At 37.3% G+C, this 14336-nt stretch overlaps 1 protein-coding gene across 1 annotated transcript in view; it reads right to left on the minus strand.

Moving 5' to 3' along the window:
- Positions 1-14336, minus strand: part of Efhc2 (EF-hand domain containing 2) — a 144611-nt gene that overhangs the window by 92757 nt on the left and 37518 nt on the right. The window contains exon 4 of the mRNA XM_057759411.1: positions 2658-2881. Within this exon, the coding sequence (XP_057615394.1) occupies positions 2658-2881 (224 nt within the window). The remainder of the gene's footprint in view (positions 1-2657; positions 2882-14336) is intronic.

Consider the following 14336-nt stretch of genomic DNA (forward strand, 5'->3'; position numbering starts at 1 on the left):
TACATGTTGGAGAAATGTTCTACTAGTGAGCTACGTCCCTAACCCCAAATATTTTACATCTTAAAATTTTCATTTTGGTTACTTTGTTGTACACTTTCCAAATCACTGACTTGCACTGATTTAAAATCTTGATACTCAGCACTGATTTAAAATCTTGATACTCAATCCTAAACTGATTATATATTAATTTTTAAATGTGTCTTTTGACCAGAAATTCCCCGTGTGTGTGTGCATGTGTGTTTTGCATGTTTCTCATTTGCTTATATTTTTTGCAAAGAGGAAGAAATGTATTTATGGTTTAATTTTGCACGAAAACTTCAGATATCCAAGAAACGGAAGCACAGTGGAAATAGGAGCAGAGTAAATGGAGAACTACTAAGAGTTCCCATAGAAACCCTCTTTGCCTGGACTCTGCTTTAGAGACAGTGAATTCCATGGCCTTCTTGGTGTATCTTTTCTTCGATTTGTAACCTCTTAGCCCTGTCTTAGAGTATAGCCACCTCCATCCTATCTGGTATAAGCAAATGATATTGTTATGTAAGGAAAAATTCACTTGAGAAATGTTATTATTTGAATTGAATTATATAATTGTTCTATAAATTCTTGAAATACTGTATCTATCTAGAGCAGCCTAGGTACAAGCTTATCTCAAGAGGAAAACACAACAGCTTTATAGAGGATCTTCAAGCTTTATCCTTATTATTTAAATGAAATTGTGGAGCTTCTGTCTTCATTCATTAAAATGCTATCAATGTATAAGATTGTTAAGAAATGCATTACTGATCATATACCATTGAGTTTAATGAAGTTATTTAACTTCACATATCAAGGTAGCAAACACTTAAAAACTAAATCTAAATCCATAAAATTCTATTTAAAAACCTCTTATTAAAGTCTTAATTTTCCTAGATTCCTATATTTATTGAAGAGTTTTCTTTGCAATGGAATGCCAAAATGGTTCTTGCAGTCTGGAAAGAAATTTTTTAAAACATTTGCTTGTCCTTTTTGTTTCGAATTCCTGGCACCAACTTTTTCTTCTTTAGAAATCTATACAATTTGACAGTGTTCTGTGAAACTCATATAATAAATATGATTCTCAATCACTACTGTGTAATAATAACAGTTGGTAAATGCATACATCTATAAGCAAGGAACAGTGACTCTTTGGATCTTTTTCCTTCAGATTCTCTCTGGGACATCTAAAGACTTTGTATTCATCATCCAGGACATATAAAAGATGTAAAAGTGATTTCATACCTACAAATCTCCTTTTACAGTGGTACAAAGTCATTTTACCTTAGACATTCCAGGAGTAACAATACATATACTTTATAGGAGGATTGTATGCCTACATCATCAAAGAATAATTCCACTGAGGCTAAGACACAGGTGCAGGGGGATGATCCTATATGTAGTTTTGAATGAGAGATAAAAACAGAATCAAAGGAGAATTTCATTGAAAATTTTGTTATTCTGAAAGGAAATGAATTCTATGGTTTGGAAACAATAAAATTCAGAGCAAACTAATTACTGGAAACAGCAATGAGAATGACAGTTGTCCTTGAGTGGAGAGAAAAGCCTATTAGAAAGTGTATGAGGGGATTTTCTGGGAGGAGGGGGTAAGGAACTGCTCATTATCAGAGTTTAAATACAAGTTAAGACTCACTCTTAAGTATAGTTAATGCCAGTATATTTGGCCATGTGCAGCTATATGTCAACAACAACAAAAAGTAGTGAGGGGTGGTAGTATACAACTGTAATCCTAGCATTTAAGAATCAGGAGTAAAGTTGAGTTCAAGGTCAGCCCGAGTTACACAGTGAATTCAATCTAGTCTGTGCTATTATAGTGACAATCCCTCTCAAGAATCTGTAAATGAATAAATACAAAAGGTAAAAATAAAAAGGGAAACAAATGATAATAATGAAAATCAAGGTAAGAATCTAAAGATTTCCATTGTAGTCCCAATAAGGAGTCTGATTAGGTATGTGACCTAACCAGTGATACTTCTTTTTTTTGTGTGTATGCCAAGCCTTCAAAGACTTCTGGGAAATAGAAAACTAGGGTCAAGGGATCAGTTTTAAAAACTGCAGAACTATAACACTGACTCTTTGCTCCTTACAATAGAATCAGATTTTAAATGCAATTATGTTTTATAACAGAGAAAAATAAAAATCATGGCTACTTCACTCTTTGACAATATTTCACCATCAATCTCACAGGGTTCCAAGGAGAAAGAAAGTGTTTAAGTTTTGGTTTATTTGATCAGTAGGCACAGAAGAAAGATTTTTCCCAGCCAGAAGGAGGCAACTAAAACCAGAAAGCACAAGCAGAAAAAATGTAGATTCAATTCATATACTATTGGTGACCACAAAACTAATTATGGGCACCTAGACATTACCTCACCTAAGCAGCTCACTAAATACTCCTATAGCTAAAAAGGGGGCTGCAAAAGAGAACTGGAGGTGAGGGTGAAGGGAGTCAGCAAGGAGGGGTTGGGGTGGGGGGGTCATTCCTGCTCTGCGGCCACCATTCAGTCTTCCTTTCTATCCAAAGAATAAGACATAACTAAGGTTTCCAATGTTCTTCTGTGTCTGCAACAAGAGTGCCAGCACTCGTTCGCCCGATCAGAAGAAGTCACAAATGTGCCACTTCTCACCTCTCTTCGCATCTTCATGTAGGGATCTACTGGGCGCGGTAATGGAGGATTCAGTTTGATTCCTATTTTCTTCAAAAAGTTCTTTGTGAATTTGTCGCAATCATAAATCCTGAATGTGCGCCCATAGAAGACAACATCTGTGTTGATATTGAAGTGAAACACATTATAAAACTGATCCTCATCAGGAGGTGGGAGAGTAATCCGATGGCGTTTGATAGAAGTGCCTGGGGGAATAAATAACAGTTTTTTAAACCATGTGGCTAGTAGGAAGTTACAGTGTATCTTAGCAACAGCCCTCCAGGCGTCTCTACAGTGGGGTAGTAGGCAAGGAGCCATATTTCTAGGAGGTAGCTTTATACATTCAAATTCAAGTAAAAGTGAAGCAAGAATTTTTAGATCCAGAGTTCTCTGACCAGTCTGATAATGAGATTTGAGCTTCCTGAGTGTTGTTAGGGAAACATTTATATAAACCATAAAGAATGGAGGACAGGAATGGATATAAAAGAGGGGTGGAGTTAGCACCGTGAGCAAAAATGCCACTCTGCCATGTACCTCTCCTACAATAAATAGGCTTGCTTTCAGTTACTAGATAGAACTCAATGAATTCAACTAAACAAGGCATTAAGGTCCAAAACTAAAGTGCTCCTAAAAAGCCATATGCTTGGTTCAAAATCCAATAAATAAGCAAATAAACTAATAAGCTTTAGTTTATATGTGCCAATACTGTGATTTATAGCTTCAATAAGCATGAATGACTTTATGCAGCTTGAAAGCTTCATAGAATCCTTTCTCATCTAGAAACTTATTCTTCCTTCCTCCATTACCTCTGCCTATCTGCATCCAACTATCTCCATCAAATGAGATTTGCTAGAGACTTCATGGTTTCAGCCAGTACTCTGGGTCATGGGTTCTTGATTTCATCACATGTTTCATAAACAACCCTATGTTGCTCATTCTCTCCTGGTAGAGACAAGGAGATAGTTTGTTGTTCGTTGTTCAACAGAGGTAAGCAGCAGCAAAAAGGACCATCCCTTTTTGAGCCAGTTTCCCAAGTCCCAGTTGCAAGTTTCCCTTGAGAGATAGAATGAGGATGAGCTTGCCTCTGCAAACACAAGTGGCACAGGAGAGGAAACCTAAAACTCCTATGAGCACTTAGTAGTCTTACTAGACTAAACAATAAACATGTCTGTCTTTTATGTTGCAGGGAAGCACTGCCTCTATCTTCCAAGGCTATAAGCCGACCTGCACTAGAAAGCAAGGCCATTTCTGTCTTTCCAAAGCTGTCTATGCATATAAACAGCCTTGAAGAGCAAGCTCCAAGCAAAGAGCAATATGACAAGATATACGGAACTGGAAACCACTCATGCAGAGTTGTCTCTTAACTGACTTAGGCCTGAGAATCTACCCTTAGGGCAAAGGGAAAAAGAACCAAAGCACACCAAGTTGCTAATGGTCCAGTAACACATGGCTTTGTGTGACCTCAGTATGGAAAGATTTTAATATAAAGATGTCAATTTACCTTCTTTTATTGTATATAGCATTAACAATACTGCCTTTTCTCAAAGTTTAGAAATACTTAAAACTTACTCATTCTTGTTCATTAAAGAACAGCTAATGAACAATCTTTATGTTCCAGGAACTGTGTTGGGCACTGTTCCATTACTCCATTTATCTTTTCAGTTTGTTAAGGAGAAATTAAGTAAAATCATTTTCATCTTTCTTTGTAGCAATTTTTAATTACTTGGTACATTAAATTAAAATAATAAAACTATAAAATTAGAACTGGCATAGACTATTTTTAAATGTACTACATAAAAGATGATATAATTTTACTGCAAAGAATTATACTTCAATTAGCCTTTAATTCATGCCATTGAAAACAGTATGCAAATTATTTAAGCATTCAAGGTTACACATTTAGAACAAAATGCATACTTAAAATCTATAAAAGGGTGGGTATTTCAGATATTTCCAGGAACTATTATATGTCTCTTTAAAAATACTAGCATTCTGGCAGGTTATTAAACACTCAACAATCTGGAGCTTCTTCAAAACTTTCCTGTATGGAACTAGGGAAATGGCTCAGTGGATAAACCACTTGTTCCACCAATGTGGGGATCAGAGTCAGGCTCCCAGAACTCACATAAATGGCTGGCAGCAGTGGCAGCTGCCTGGAATGCCAGAACTCAAGAAGTGAGACAGGATACGCCAGGCAAACTGGCTAGATTCGACCAAATCTGTGAGCTGTGGGTTCAGTGAGAGAGCCTGCCTCAAGAAGTAGAGAGCGCTCAGGAAGACACCTGGCATTGACTTCACTCCACATACACACACGCATGCCTGCACATACACTCGCACACACATGTGCATGCACAAACACTTGCACACACAGACACACACACTATATATATGTGTAAATTTGTGTGTGTGTGTATATACACACAAATTTATATATATATACACACACAAATGCAAAACTTACACCTGTACTGTGATTATTTGAATAATAAATGTTCCCCATCGCTTTGGGCATTTAAATACTGGGTCCCCAAATGATGGCACTATTTGGGAGATTTAGAAAGTGTGGCCTTGTTGAAGAAAGTATGTTATTGAAGGCAGGCTTTGAGTTAATTCTGCTTTGTGCTTGTTGTTCAAGATGTGAGCCCTCAGCTTCCTTCCTGCTGCCTTTCCTTCACTCCACCCTCATGAACTCTCTCTGGAACTATAAGCTCAAATAAACCTTTCTTCTGTAGCTGTTTTGGTCATTGTATTTTATCTCAGCAATAAAATAGTAAGTAATGAATATATTATAATTTTTACTTCATTATAAAAATTCAAATAAGCTATGTTTTTAAGTATGACTCTGAATACGAATATTATCACTTTCAAGGTATGAAGCAGACTATAGTGCTTCTAAATAATAATAACCACAATAACCATCATAGTCCTAGAATAGACTTCCATTGATAGTTTCTCATCTAATCCTCCACTGAGACAATAAATGAAGCATCAATATTCACTTCATATAAGAGGAACTAAAGCGAAGAATGTTGAAGTGTCTAGTCCAATGTTATAACCCTAATGAATGAGAGAAAAGCATTTTGAACTTTAGATACCAGACTGACAAAACACTATTATTTTCCACAGTTTTCACTGAGTTATAGCTCAATCATCCAGAAAGTACTTATGTGAAGGAAAAGAAGAAGATCCATAAGCAAAATTAAATCAAAATGGGCTAGAGAGATGCCAGCCACAAGGAAAAGAAGAGAAATTGATGGTGGAGATGCTCTTTCAAAGCAGCCTGCCCACTCCACCCCCTTAAAAGGATGAATTTCCAGAACCATTCACCTGCCTACTGTAACAATCCCTTCATCACAGCATTTCCACCCCTTCAGAGCCTGCATCTCAGACCTCTCAGCTTCCTTATCTCAGCATCCAATAGATTCTGTTACTTTTGAAAAGTAACAGAAAATAGTCTTGACTATCTATGGGCTGGAAACAAAGTGGGTCTACTAAGAAACAAGAAAAAAATACTAACAAAATAATGAGCCTATAATTCGTTATCCTAGAGAAGCTAAATAAGAAGGTGAACCCAAAGAAAAACATATAGGCATCCTCCTGAATATTAACCTTCATCAGGCGATGAAAGGAGACAGAGACAGAGACCCACATTGGAGCACCGGACTGAAATCCTCAAGGTCCAAATCAGGAGCAGGAGAGAGAGCACGAGCAAGGAACTCAGGACCGCGAGGGTGCACCCACACACTGAGACAATGGGGATGTTCTATTGGGAACTCACCAGGGCCAGCTGGCCTGGGTCAGAAAAAGCATGGGATAAAACCAGACTCACTGAACATAGTGGACAATTAGGACTACTGAGAACTCAAGAACAATGGCAATGGGTTTTTGATCCTACTGCACGTACTGGCTTTGTGGGAGCCTAGGCAGTTTGGATACTCCTCTTACTAGACCAGGATGGAGGTGGATGGTCTTTGGACTTCCCACAGGGCAGGGAACCCTGATTGCTCTTAGGGCTGATGAGCGAGGGGGACTTGATTGGGGGAGGAGGAGGGAAGTGGGAGGTGGTGGTGGGGAGGAGGCAGAAATCTTAAATAAATAAATAAATAAATAAATCTAATATCACAATACTGCTTGAATCAGAAATCCAATGTGGACCATTTGAAATGTATGAGATCTCTCAACTGTAGCTTTAGGGATTGTGACAACTAGCTATTGGGATTTGCATGTTTATTGTTTTCCAAGATAAATGGCAAGAACTCTACCAGTGAGAGTTTGCTCTAGAATACCAAAGAAATGGGCAGGATGCCATGCCTTTGGCACATACTGAAGAGCAGCTGAACTCATGAAGGTAAATAAATAAAAATGTCTCTCTCTCACACACACAAAGAAGAAATGAAAGCACCATTTCTGTCCTAATTTTTCTGGTGTTTATCTTCCCAGCTGTCCCATAAAACTAGCTGGAACATACATCCAGGCATCAAGTGCTTGCCTTACAGTTCCTCCTCGTCTCCTCTCCATTTCAATATTTTAAAAGTTATTGCCCTGCTATCTGACTATGCTATGCAAGCCTTACTTTCTAACAGTTCCCTGTGGTGTAGCTCAAACTGACCATATATCCATTTAGGCTTAACATGTGTTCATGCCATTCAGCTAGGACCTGCCTTAAATTTTGCTCATAACACAAAATTCAGCTTTGTAGAATTTACCTTTCAGAATTAAATATATGACATTTATTTCAATTTAAGTATATCTACTTTATTTCAGTAACATTGCACACCAAGGGTGAATAAGAAAATACTTAAGTAAATGAATATAAAAATGGAATTACACTTGTCGCTGTGTCTACTAAATTTATATCCAGTGATCAGATATGGTAAAGCATCATTCTTTTCTCTTGAGTTCACTTTGCTCATCCACTAAAGTGACTATTCGAGGTTTACTGTTATTTTTCTAAAATGCCACCTTTGGAGTATGAGTTTTACAAGAATAACTTTTTCATATGCCGATAAGCTGATACATACCTAGCAATGAATGAACAAAATGTTAAATATCCCATATCTTTGAACAGAATGAGAAATAACCTAATAACCATATGCATGTCCCCATTAACCACTTCATTAGTACAAAAATATAGCCTGTTAAATTCTGTAACATCCTCTTGTATTGCTATCTTTGTGCCTACACATTCTCTGATCCATTCCCAAATATCTCCCAATGTCTTATCCCAGCACTTTCCCACACATTTAATTCATGTTATCCTTCTATACTATGCATTGGGGAATATTATTTTCAGGTATGTGACTTTTGTTTATACTGAATTGATTAACTGTGAAACTGTGATTCTTTGCTTGTCTAAAATACCTGATGGTCCTAATAAAGAGCTGAACAGCCAATAGTGAGGCAGAAGCAAGGATAGGCAGGGCTGGGAGGCAGAGAGTATAAATAGGAGTAATCTGGGAAGAGGGAGAACAAGAAGAGGGGGACATCAGGGGCCAGCCACCCAGCTATACAGCAAGCCATGGAGAAAGAAGCAAAGAAAGGTATACATAAAAGGAGAAAGATAAAAGCCCAGAGGCAAAAGTGGTCGGGATAATTTAAGAAAAGCTGTATAAAAACAAGTCAAGCTAAGGCCACGCATTCATAATAAGAATAAGCCTCCATGTGTGATTTATTTGGAGACTGGGTGGTGGCTCCCCCAAAAGTCAAAAGAATAAAACACCACACAATGACTGTGTTTTATTTCTCTTCTGCCTTTAACTAGGGAAGCTTTTGAAGTACCACTCAGATTCTAAGTTCCTAAGTGGTTCTTGGCTTTTCCACTTCTGACCCCTCAAGCATCCAGTACCACTGATGATACCTGCATTGTGTAACAAGTATTATATACCACCTCCCATCCTCCCTTCCTTTCTTCATATCTCATTGCTTCTACAATAGTTATTATTCAATAACTATGCATTAAACACACATCTTTACTTTCTTCTGCTCTTAAATTCTTTTTCAAAATTGTTTATTTTTGTGTGTTTGCTGTATGCATGGGGACAAGTCTATGTGTACATGCTAGTGTGTGTGCGTGCATGTGTGTGTGTGTGTAGAGCAGATGTCATACCTAAGATCTATTCCATTCTACCTTTTTTCAGAGAGCATGCCTCTCTGAACCTGGAACTCACTGAATTGGTAAGAATAGCTGGCCAGCAAGGTTCAGCAATCTTTTTGTCTCTACTTTCCCAGTGCTAGGATTACAGATGTGTACCACCATGCCTGACTTCTTACATGGTTCATGGGGAATCCTTACTCAGGTCTTTGTGCTTGTGAAAAAGCACTTTACTGACTATGCCGTCTCCTCAGCCCTTTCACTTTAAAATTCTAGATTGTTCCATCATATCTAATTCCTGCCACAATGTTTACCCTCCTAGGGTATCAAACTTAGCAAAATGAAATACAAGATGCCCAATTAAATCTGAATTGCAGAAAAACAATGAATAATTTTTTAGTGTAAGTATATCCCATGTAGTATTTGGGATGTAGTTATACTAAAAATTTCATTTCTTACCTGAAATTCAAACTTAACTGCTCAGATCACATTTTATCTGGTTACCTTACTGCTGCCCCCTCTACTTTATGGGATAAAATGCTTAGATATAGAATGTAACTGATACAAATGCATGGCATACAAATGAGGAATTTAGTTTGCAAACACATTTGCTTCATTCAAGTAAATTACTATTTTTAAAAAGTATAACAATACTACCCAGTTGAGGAACCAAAAGAAGCAGTTAAATTGGATCATTGTTCTTAATCAAGGCTACACTAACAACCACATACAAGCCAGTTGTTAACTGAGGTCTGCAGTATCGAAACATACGAGTCCCTAACTGAGACTGACTGGTCTGAAACATGCCAAAATCATGCTATGTTTCTAATAATTATCTTTTTCTTTAGCACAGATTAGTTTGGACATGATGGTACTGGACTGACAATTTTTCTGTCGGATGAGTAGGGTTAAGTTTTTGAGTTTACCTGACATTCCTGGCCTGATGTAAAATTGTTTTAACTACATTCCAGCACAGAGGCAACGAATTCTATAAACATAACATATATAACCCCAAAGAGAGCTATGTCTTGACAAGAAATTCAAGCAAGTTTTAAACTGTGACAATGAATTATTTGACTCATAACACACACAAATCTCTTTGCCAACAAGAGCTCATATATTACAATACATTATTCTGAATAGAAGCTGCAGGCAAACTGATTACATCTTTTTGAATAACCCTAATAGATGACTCTTTTTGTCTCCAGCTTATCCCAAGTGCCTTGCACTCTATAAAAAATAGTAGAAACAACTAAAATGGTATGTATTGGGGCATTATAATTTATCCTGTTGCACTGATTACTGAACTATAAGGTCCACATGGAATAAGTGCATCTGGCCTCTCATTAAATTAGAAAGATATCAAAACAATTTAGAGAAAACAGGAACACAATCAGTGCATAATACCTAACCTTGACCCCAAGCCTCTTCTTCCCTAGGCCCCACAGGTGCCTGAGAGGCAGTAGCAGGCAATTGAAGACACAAAGACTAGCTGCTCTAAACCATCAGCTTATCAAGTCCACTTTCTTTTACTAGATTACTTAAGAAAGCCTGAAGAAGTCATGTAAATGAGTTTTCAAATTATCCACTACCTGAGCAGACCTTCCTTAATGACAATCATAATAAATATTTCAAGAGAAATGGGTCTCTCTATAAACAGAACCTGATGGCAGAGTGGTTATTTGCGCTTGCTTTTGACAGGATTTGTTACAGTCCACCAGGTTTCTCCACTCTGTTGACTAACTCAATGTGTATTACTGTGTATGTTGTCCACAACCTCTGAGCTGCATATTTGCCAACAAAATGTCTTAGCCACTTCAGCCTTTACCTCTCTAGTATTGTGATTACAGACAACACGCAGTCCATTTGATGCTAAGGCTCAAGCTCAGGGCTCTGTGCATGCTAGACAAGCCAATCAGAAATTCTTATTTTTTTTCAGAGACATTAAAATAGTCATTTGCTCAGGGTTTCTTTCCCCATGTTTTTATAAACAAGAAAGGCTCCCTCCTCCTCATATAAAAATAATTTTTAAGTGAATCATTATAACTCGTCATGAAAACTACTTTTGTGAGTTTTAAAATTAAGAAAAATATACTTTTCTAAAATCCTTGTAGAGGTTGCATTTGACAATTTGTGGACACGTTGATGAAATAAAAGCATACTAGACAAGGGCCACTAAAGTTCAAGAACATTAAATTTTCATCTAAAACTAATAACAGGGTAGAGAGATGGCTCAGTAGGTAAAAATCTTGTCATACAAGCTTGAGGACCCAGGCTCCAATCCTTAGCACCATAATCAAAACAAACCAAAAGAAAAGAAAACTGGTCACGGTAGAACATGTCTAGACTCCAGAGCTATAGAGGTGATGACAGAAAGATCCTTGGTGCTTGCTGGCCAGATAACCAAGATGAATAAGTGAGTTCCAGGTTCAATGAGAGATCCTATATCAAAAAAATAAGGTAGCCAATCATGGTGTCATACATCTTTAAACCCAAGGCTCAGGAAGCAAAGGCAAGTGGACATTCATAAGTTCAAGACCACCCTGATCTATATACCAACTTCTGGTCCATACCTACAGATACATAATTAGACTCTGTTTCAGAAAAAAGATAATAAAAATGAGGAAAGTGTTGAAAGAAGAATCTGAAGTTGATCTGTGGCCTCCCTCCACAAACAAACATGCCTGCACACATGCACAAGCAATAATAAAAATCAAACAATTCAAGCAAATAATGATGTTTAGGGTTTCTTGGAACCTCTAGTCCCCCATGTGTGCAAGCTGGATATAACAGTAGGAAAGGTAATCTAAAAGTAAACAAAGCTTGGTTAGGGAATACAAGAGTAAGGAAAAGCCTAGAAGAAAGAATAATTTAGGAGCCAGAGATAGCTCAGTGGTTAAGAGCACTTTGTGCTATTGTAGAGAACATAAATTCACTTCACAGCTCCCACATGGCAACTCACATCTATCTGTAATTCCAATTCCAGAGGATCCAATGCCTTCTTTGGGCTAGACAGCTCCAAGCATACATGTAGTACACAGGCAAACACTCATACAAATAAAAATAAATCTTTAGAATGTATTTTTTTGCTAAAGCAATACTGTCCACATACTAACTGAATATACTAAAGTAACACATGATCACAAAAATGAAAAGTTGTAAATTTTTCCTTTATGTTCAATATTTCAAACATTCCTAATATATATTTGCAGATTGTTTTGTTGTTATTGTTTGGTTTTTATTTGCTTGCTTGTTTGTTTATTTGAGACAAAGTCTCTCAACAGAGTCCTGGTTGTCCTAAAGCTAACTACATAGACCAGGCTGGCTTTAAACTCACAGAGATCCTCCTACCTCTGTCTTCTGAGGGCTAGAATTAAAAAATATACATCACTATACCTGGCCTTGCTGATTTAAAAAAAAAAATCTTTACATGTGAAAATAATTCGAACCAAGTGTCTAAAACTGCTTGTCCCTTCACAAAATAAAATGTCACATTTTCACCCTTAAAGTCTGTGAAAACCTTTTTCAAAACTTCTATTTATTTATTTATTTATTTATTTATTTATTTATTTATTGTGAGGCAGGATTTCTCTATCTAACAACTCTGGCTGTCCTGAAACTAGCTCTGTAGACTAGGTTGGCCTCAAACTCACAGAGATCCACCTGCCTCTGCATCCCGGGTGATAGGACTAAAGGCCTGTACTGCCACTGCCTGACCCTTTTTTCTTTTTAATGTATCTTTATATTTCTTAAAAGATTTACTAGACAATCATTGATATTGGCCAGAGAACAGATAGAATAGGAGCTGAGAGACAGAGTAATGGGTCTGCTCACCCTCACAAAAGGAAACAGGCTGATTCTGGTTATAATCTGGGTGCCTGATTTCCCAGTCCAGGTTTCTAGTCTTGGTTTTGTTTTTCCCTACAAGGTTCTAACTGCCTGGCGAGTATCATCATATAGATGTCTCAACAGTCCTTTGAAGGCGTAATGCCTCCCAACGCATCACAGCAACAGACTTCATCTTGTTCTATCCTCTGGTCTTGGGCTTTCAAAGATAGGTATTTAACAAATACTTTTTGGCAGTGCCAACTGGCTCCAAATTCATCATTCCATATACTAGACACAATAAAGCTAAACAATCAGGAAGAAAAAAAATTCCTTAATTTTTTTTTCATAAGTCCTTGCTTGCACCCCAATTTCCTCTTTAAATTCATCATGATGAATCACTATGCAGGCACTAGGCCTAAATAAGTACTAAGTAAGCAAAAATCTTATTCAACATGGGCAGAAATTATAAGACATAGCAATAAGAAAGTAGTAAGTAGAAAACGTATGTGTTAAATATAGAAAGGAAGAATGAAAAGACTAAACCAACAAACTTTCAGTAAATATTAAATATATGTGACACCTGGGCTCTAAATATTCATGTACACTAAATATATACGTCAGTAAATATTCATGAGTACTAAATATTCATAAGACCTTAATTCGATCACTCATTCATTGGTGACATCAATTTTGGCCCCAAGTACATCCTGCCCAAGGAACACAAACAAAACCTATTACTATTCAATAGGACTGCTAGTGAGCTCCAGCTGTGGCTGAGCATCCTCATCTCCATACTCATCAATCTGCGTAACTGTGAACCTTTGGCCCAATCTTCTCCTGTCTGTAATTCTCCTTGTTTTACCTCAATATTGCTCTCTAAGCCACACTGCCTTCTAGCAAAGCTTATAAAGTGGGGTATAGAGGTGCTGTCTATCTCAGGAGTCAGGTCGAGTGTTCTTGCCTTCAATTTAGACTGGGTTCAATGTGTCTTTCCCCCTATTACTCACTGTATTTTCCCCAATGTCTGTCTGTCTGGCTAGTTGGTTTGATTTTGCAGTGCTGGAGCTAGAACTCAGGGCCTTGCATGTGCTGGGCAAGGGCCTTTATAACTAACCTACATTCCCAGCCCTCACTACACATTTTAAATTAATGTATTATATGATTCACTCATTTGAATTTGGTCCATGAGCCTTCTCTTTGTTGGTCTATGGGAAAGTCTGTCTACACACTTCTTGGAGTCCAGTACTACTCCAAGGTATTCTCTAAGCTGCCACATAAAGAACACATCATGAATGAAATCAAAATTGTAGACAAGGAGTCCATGGTAGGCGACTGTCCCATTCCTATAATCAAACAATGAGAACAGCATAAGTTTGGATAACAACAAAGAGAAAAGACATGGGTATGTGTTTTGCTGAAAATCAAGAACAGGATAGTAGGGTAAATGTGAAGAAGTGGGGAAAAGAAAAATGATACAGTATAGTCAGAGAGGAAAGTTTCAAAGTCTGAAATATTTCAGGTGACAATACTCCAAAAGGCAACACACACACACACACACACACACACACACACACACATTATTGCAGTTGAAAATCATGGCTCCTTAGAGAATAAGGGACTCTAGAGAGTCATTTACATCAACACCAAACACTCAAATCCCCTTCTATATTCCTACTGTACTATTAGTGAAAAGCAACATCTAAATGCATTCAGTTAGATATCAAAGACACTTATCAAGGACA

Source organism: Chionomys nivalis, chromosome X (genome assembly GCF_950005125.1).
Source record: "Chionomys nivalis chromosome X, mChiNiv1.1, whole genome shotgun sequence".
In the NCBI taxonomy this organism is placed as follows: Eukaryota; Metazoa; Chordata; class Mammalia; order Rodentia; family Cricetidae; genus Chionomys; species Chionomys nivalis.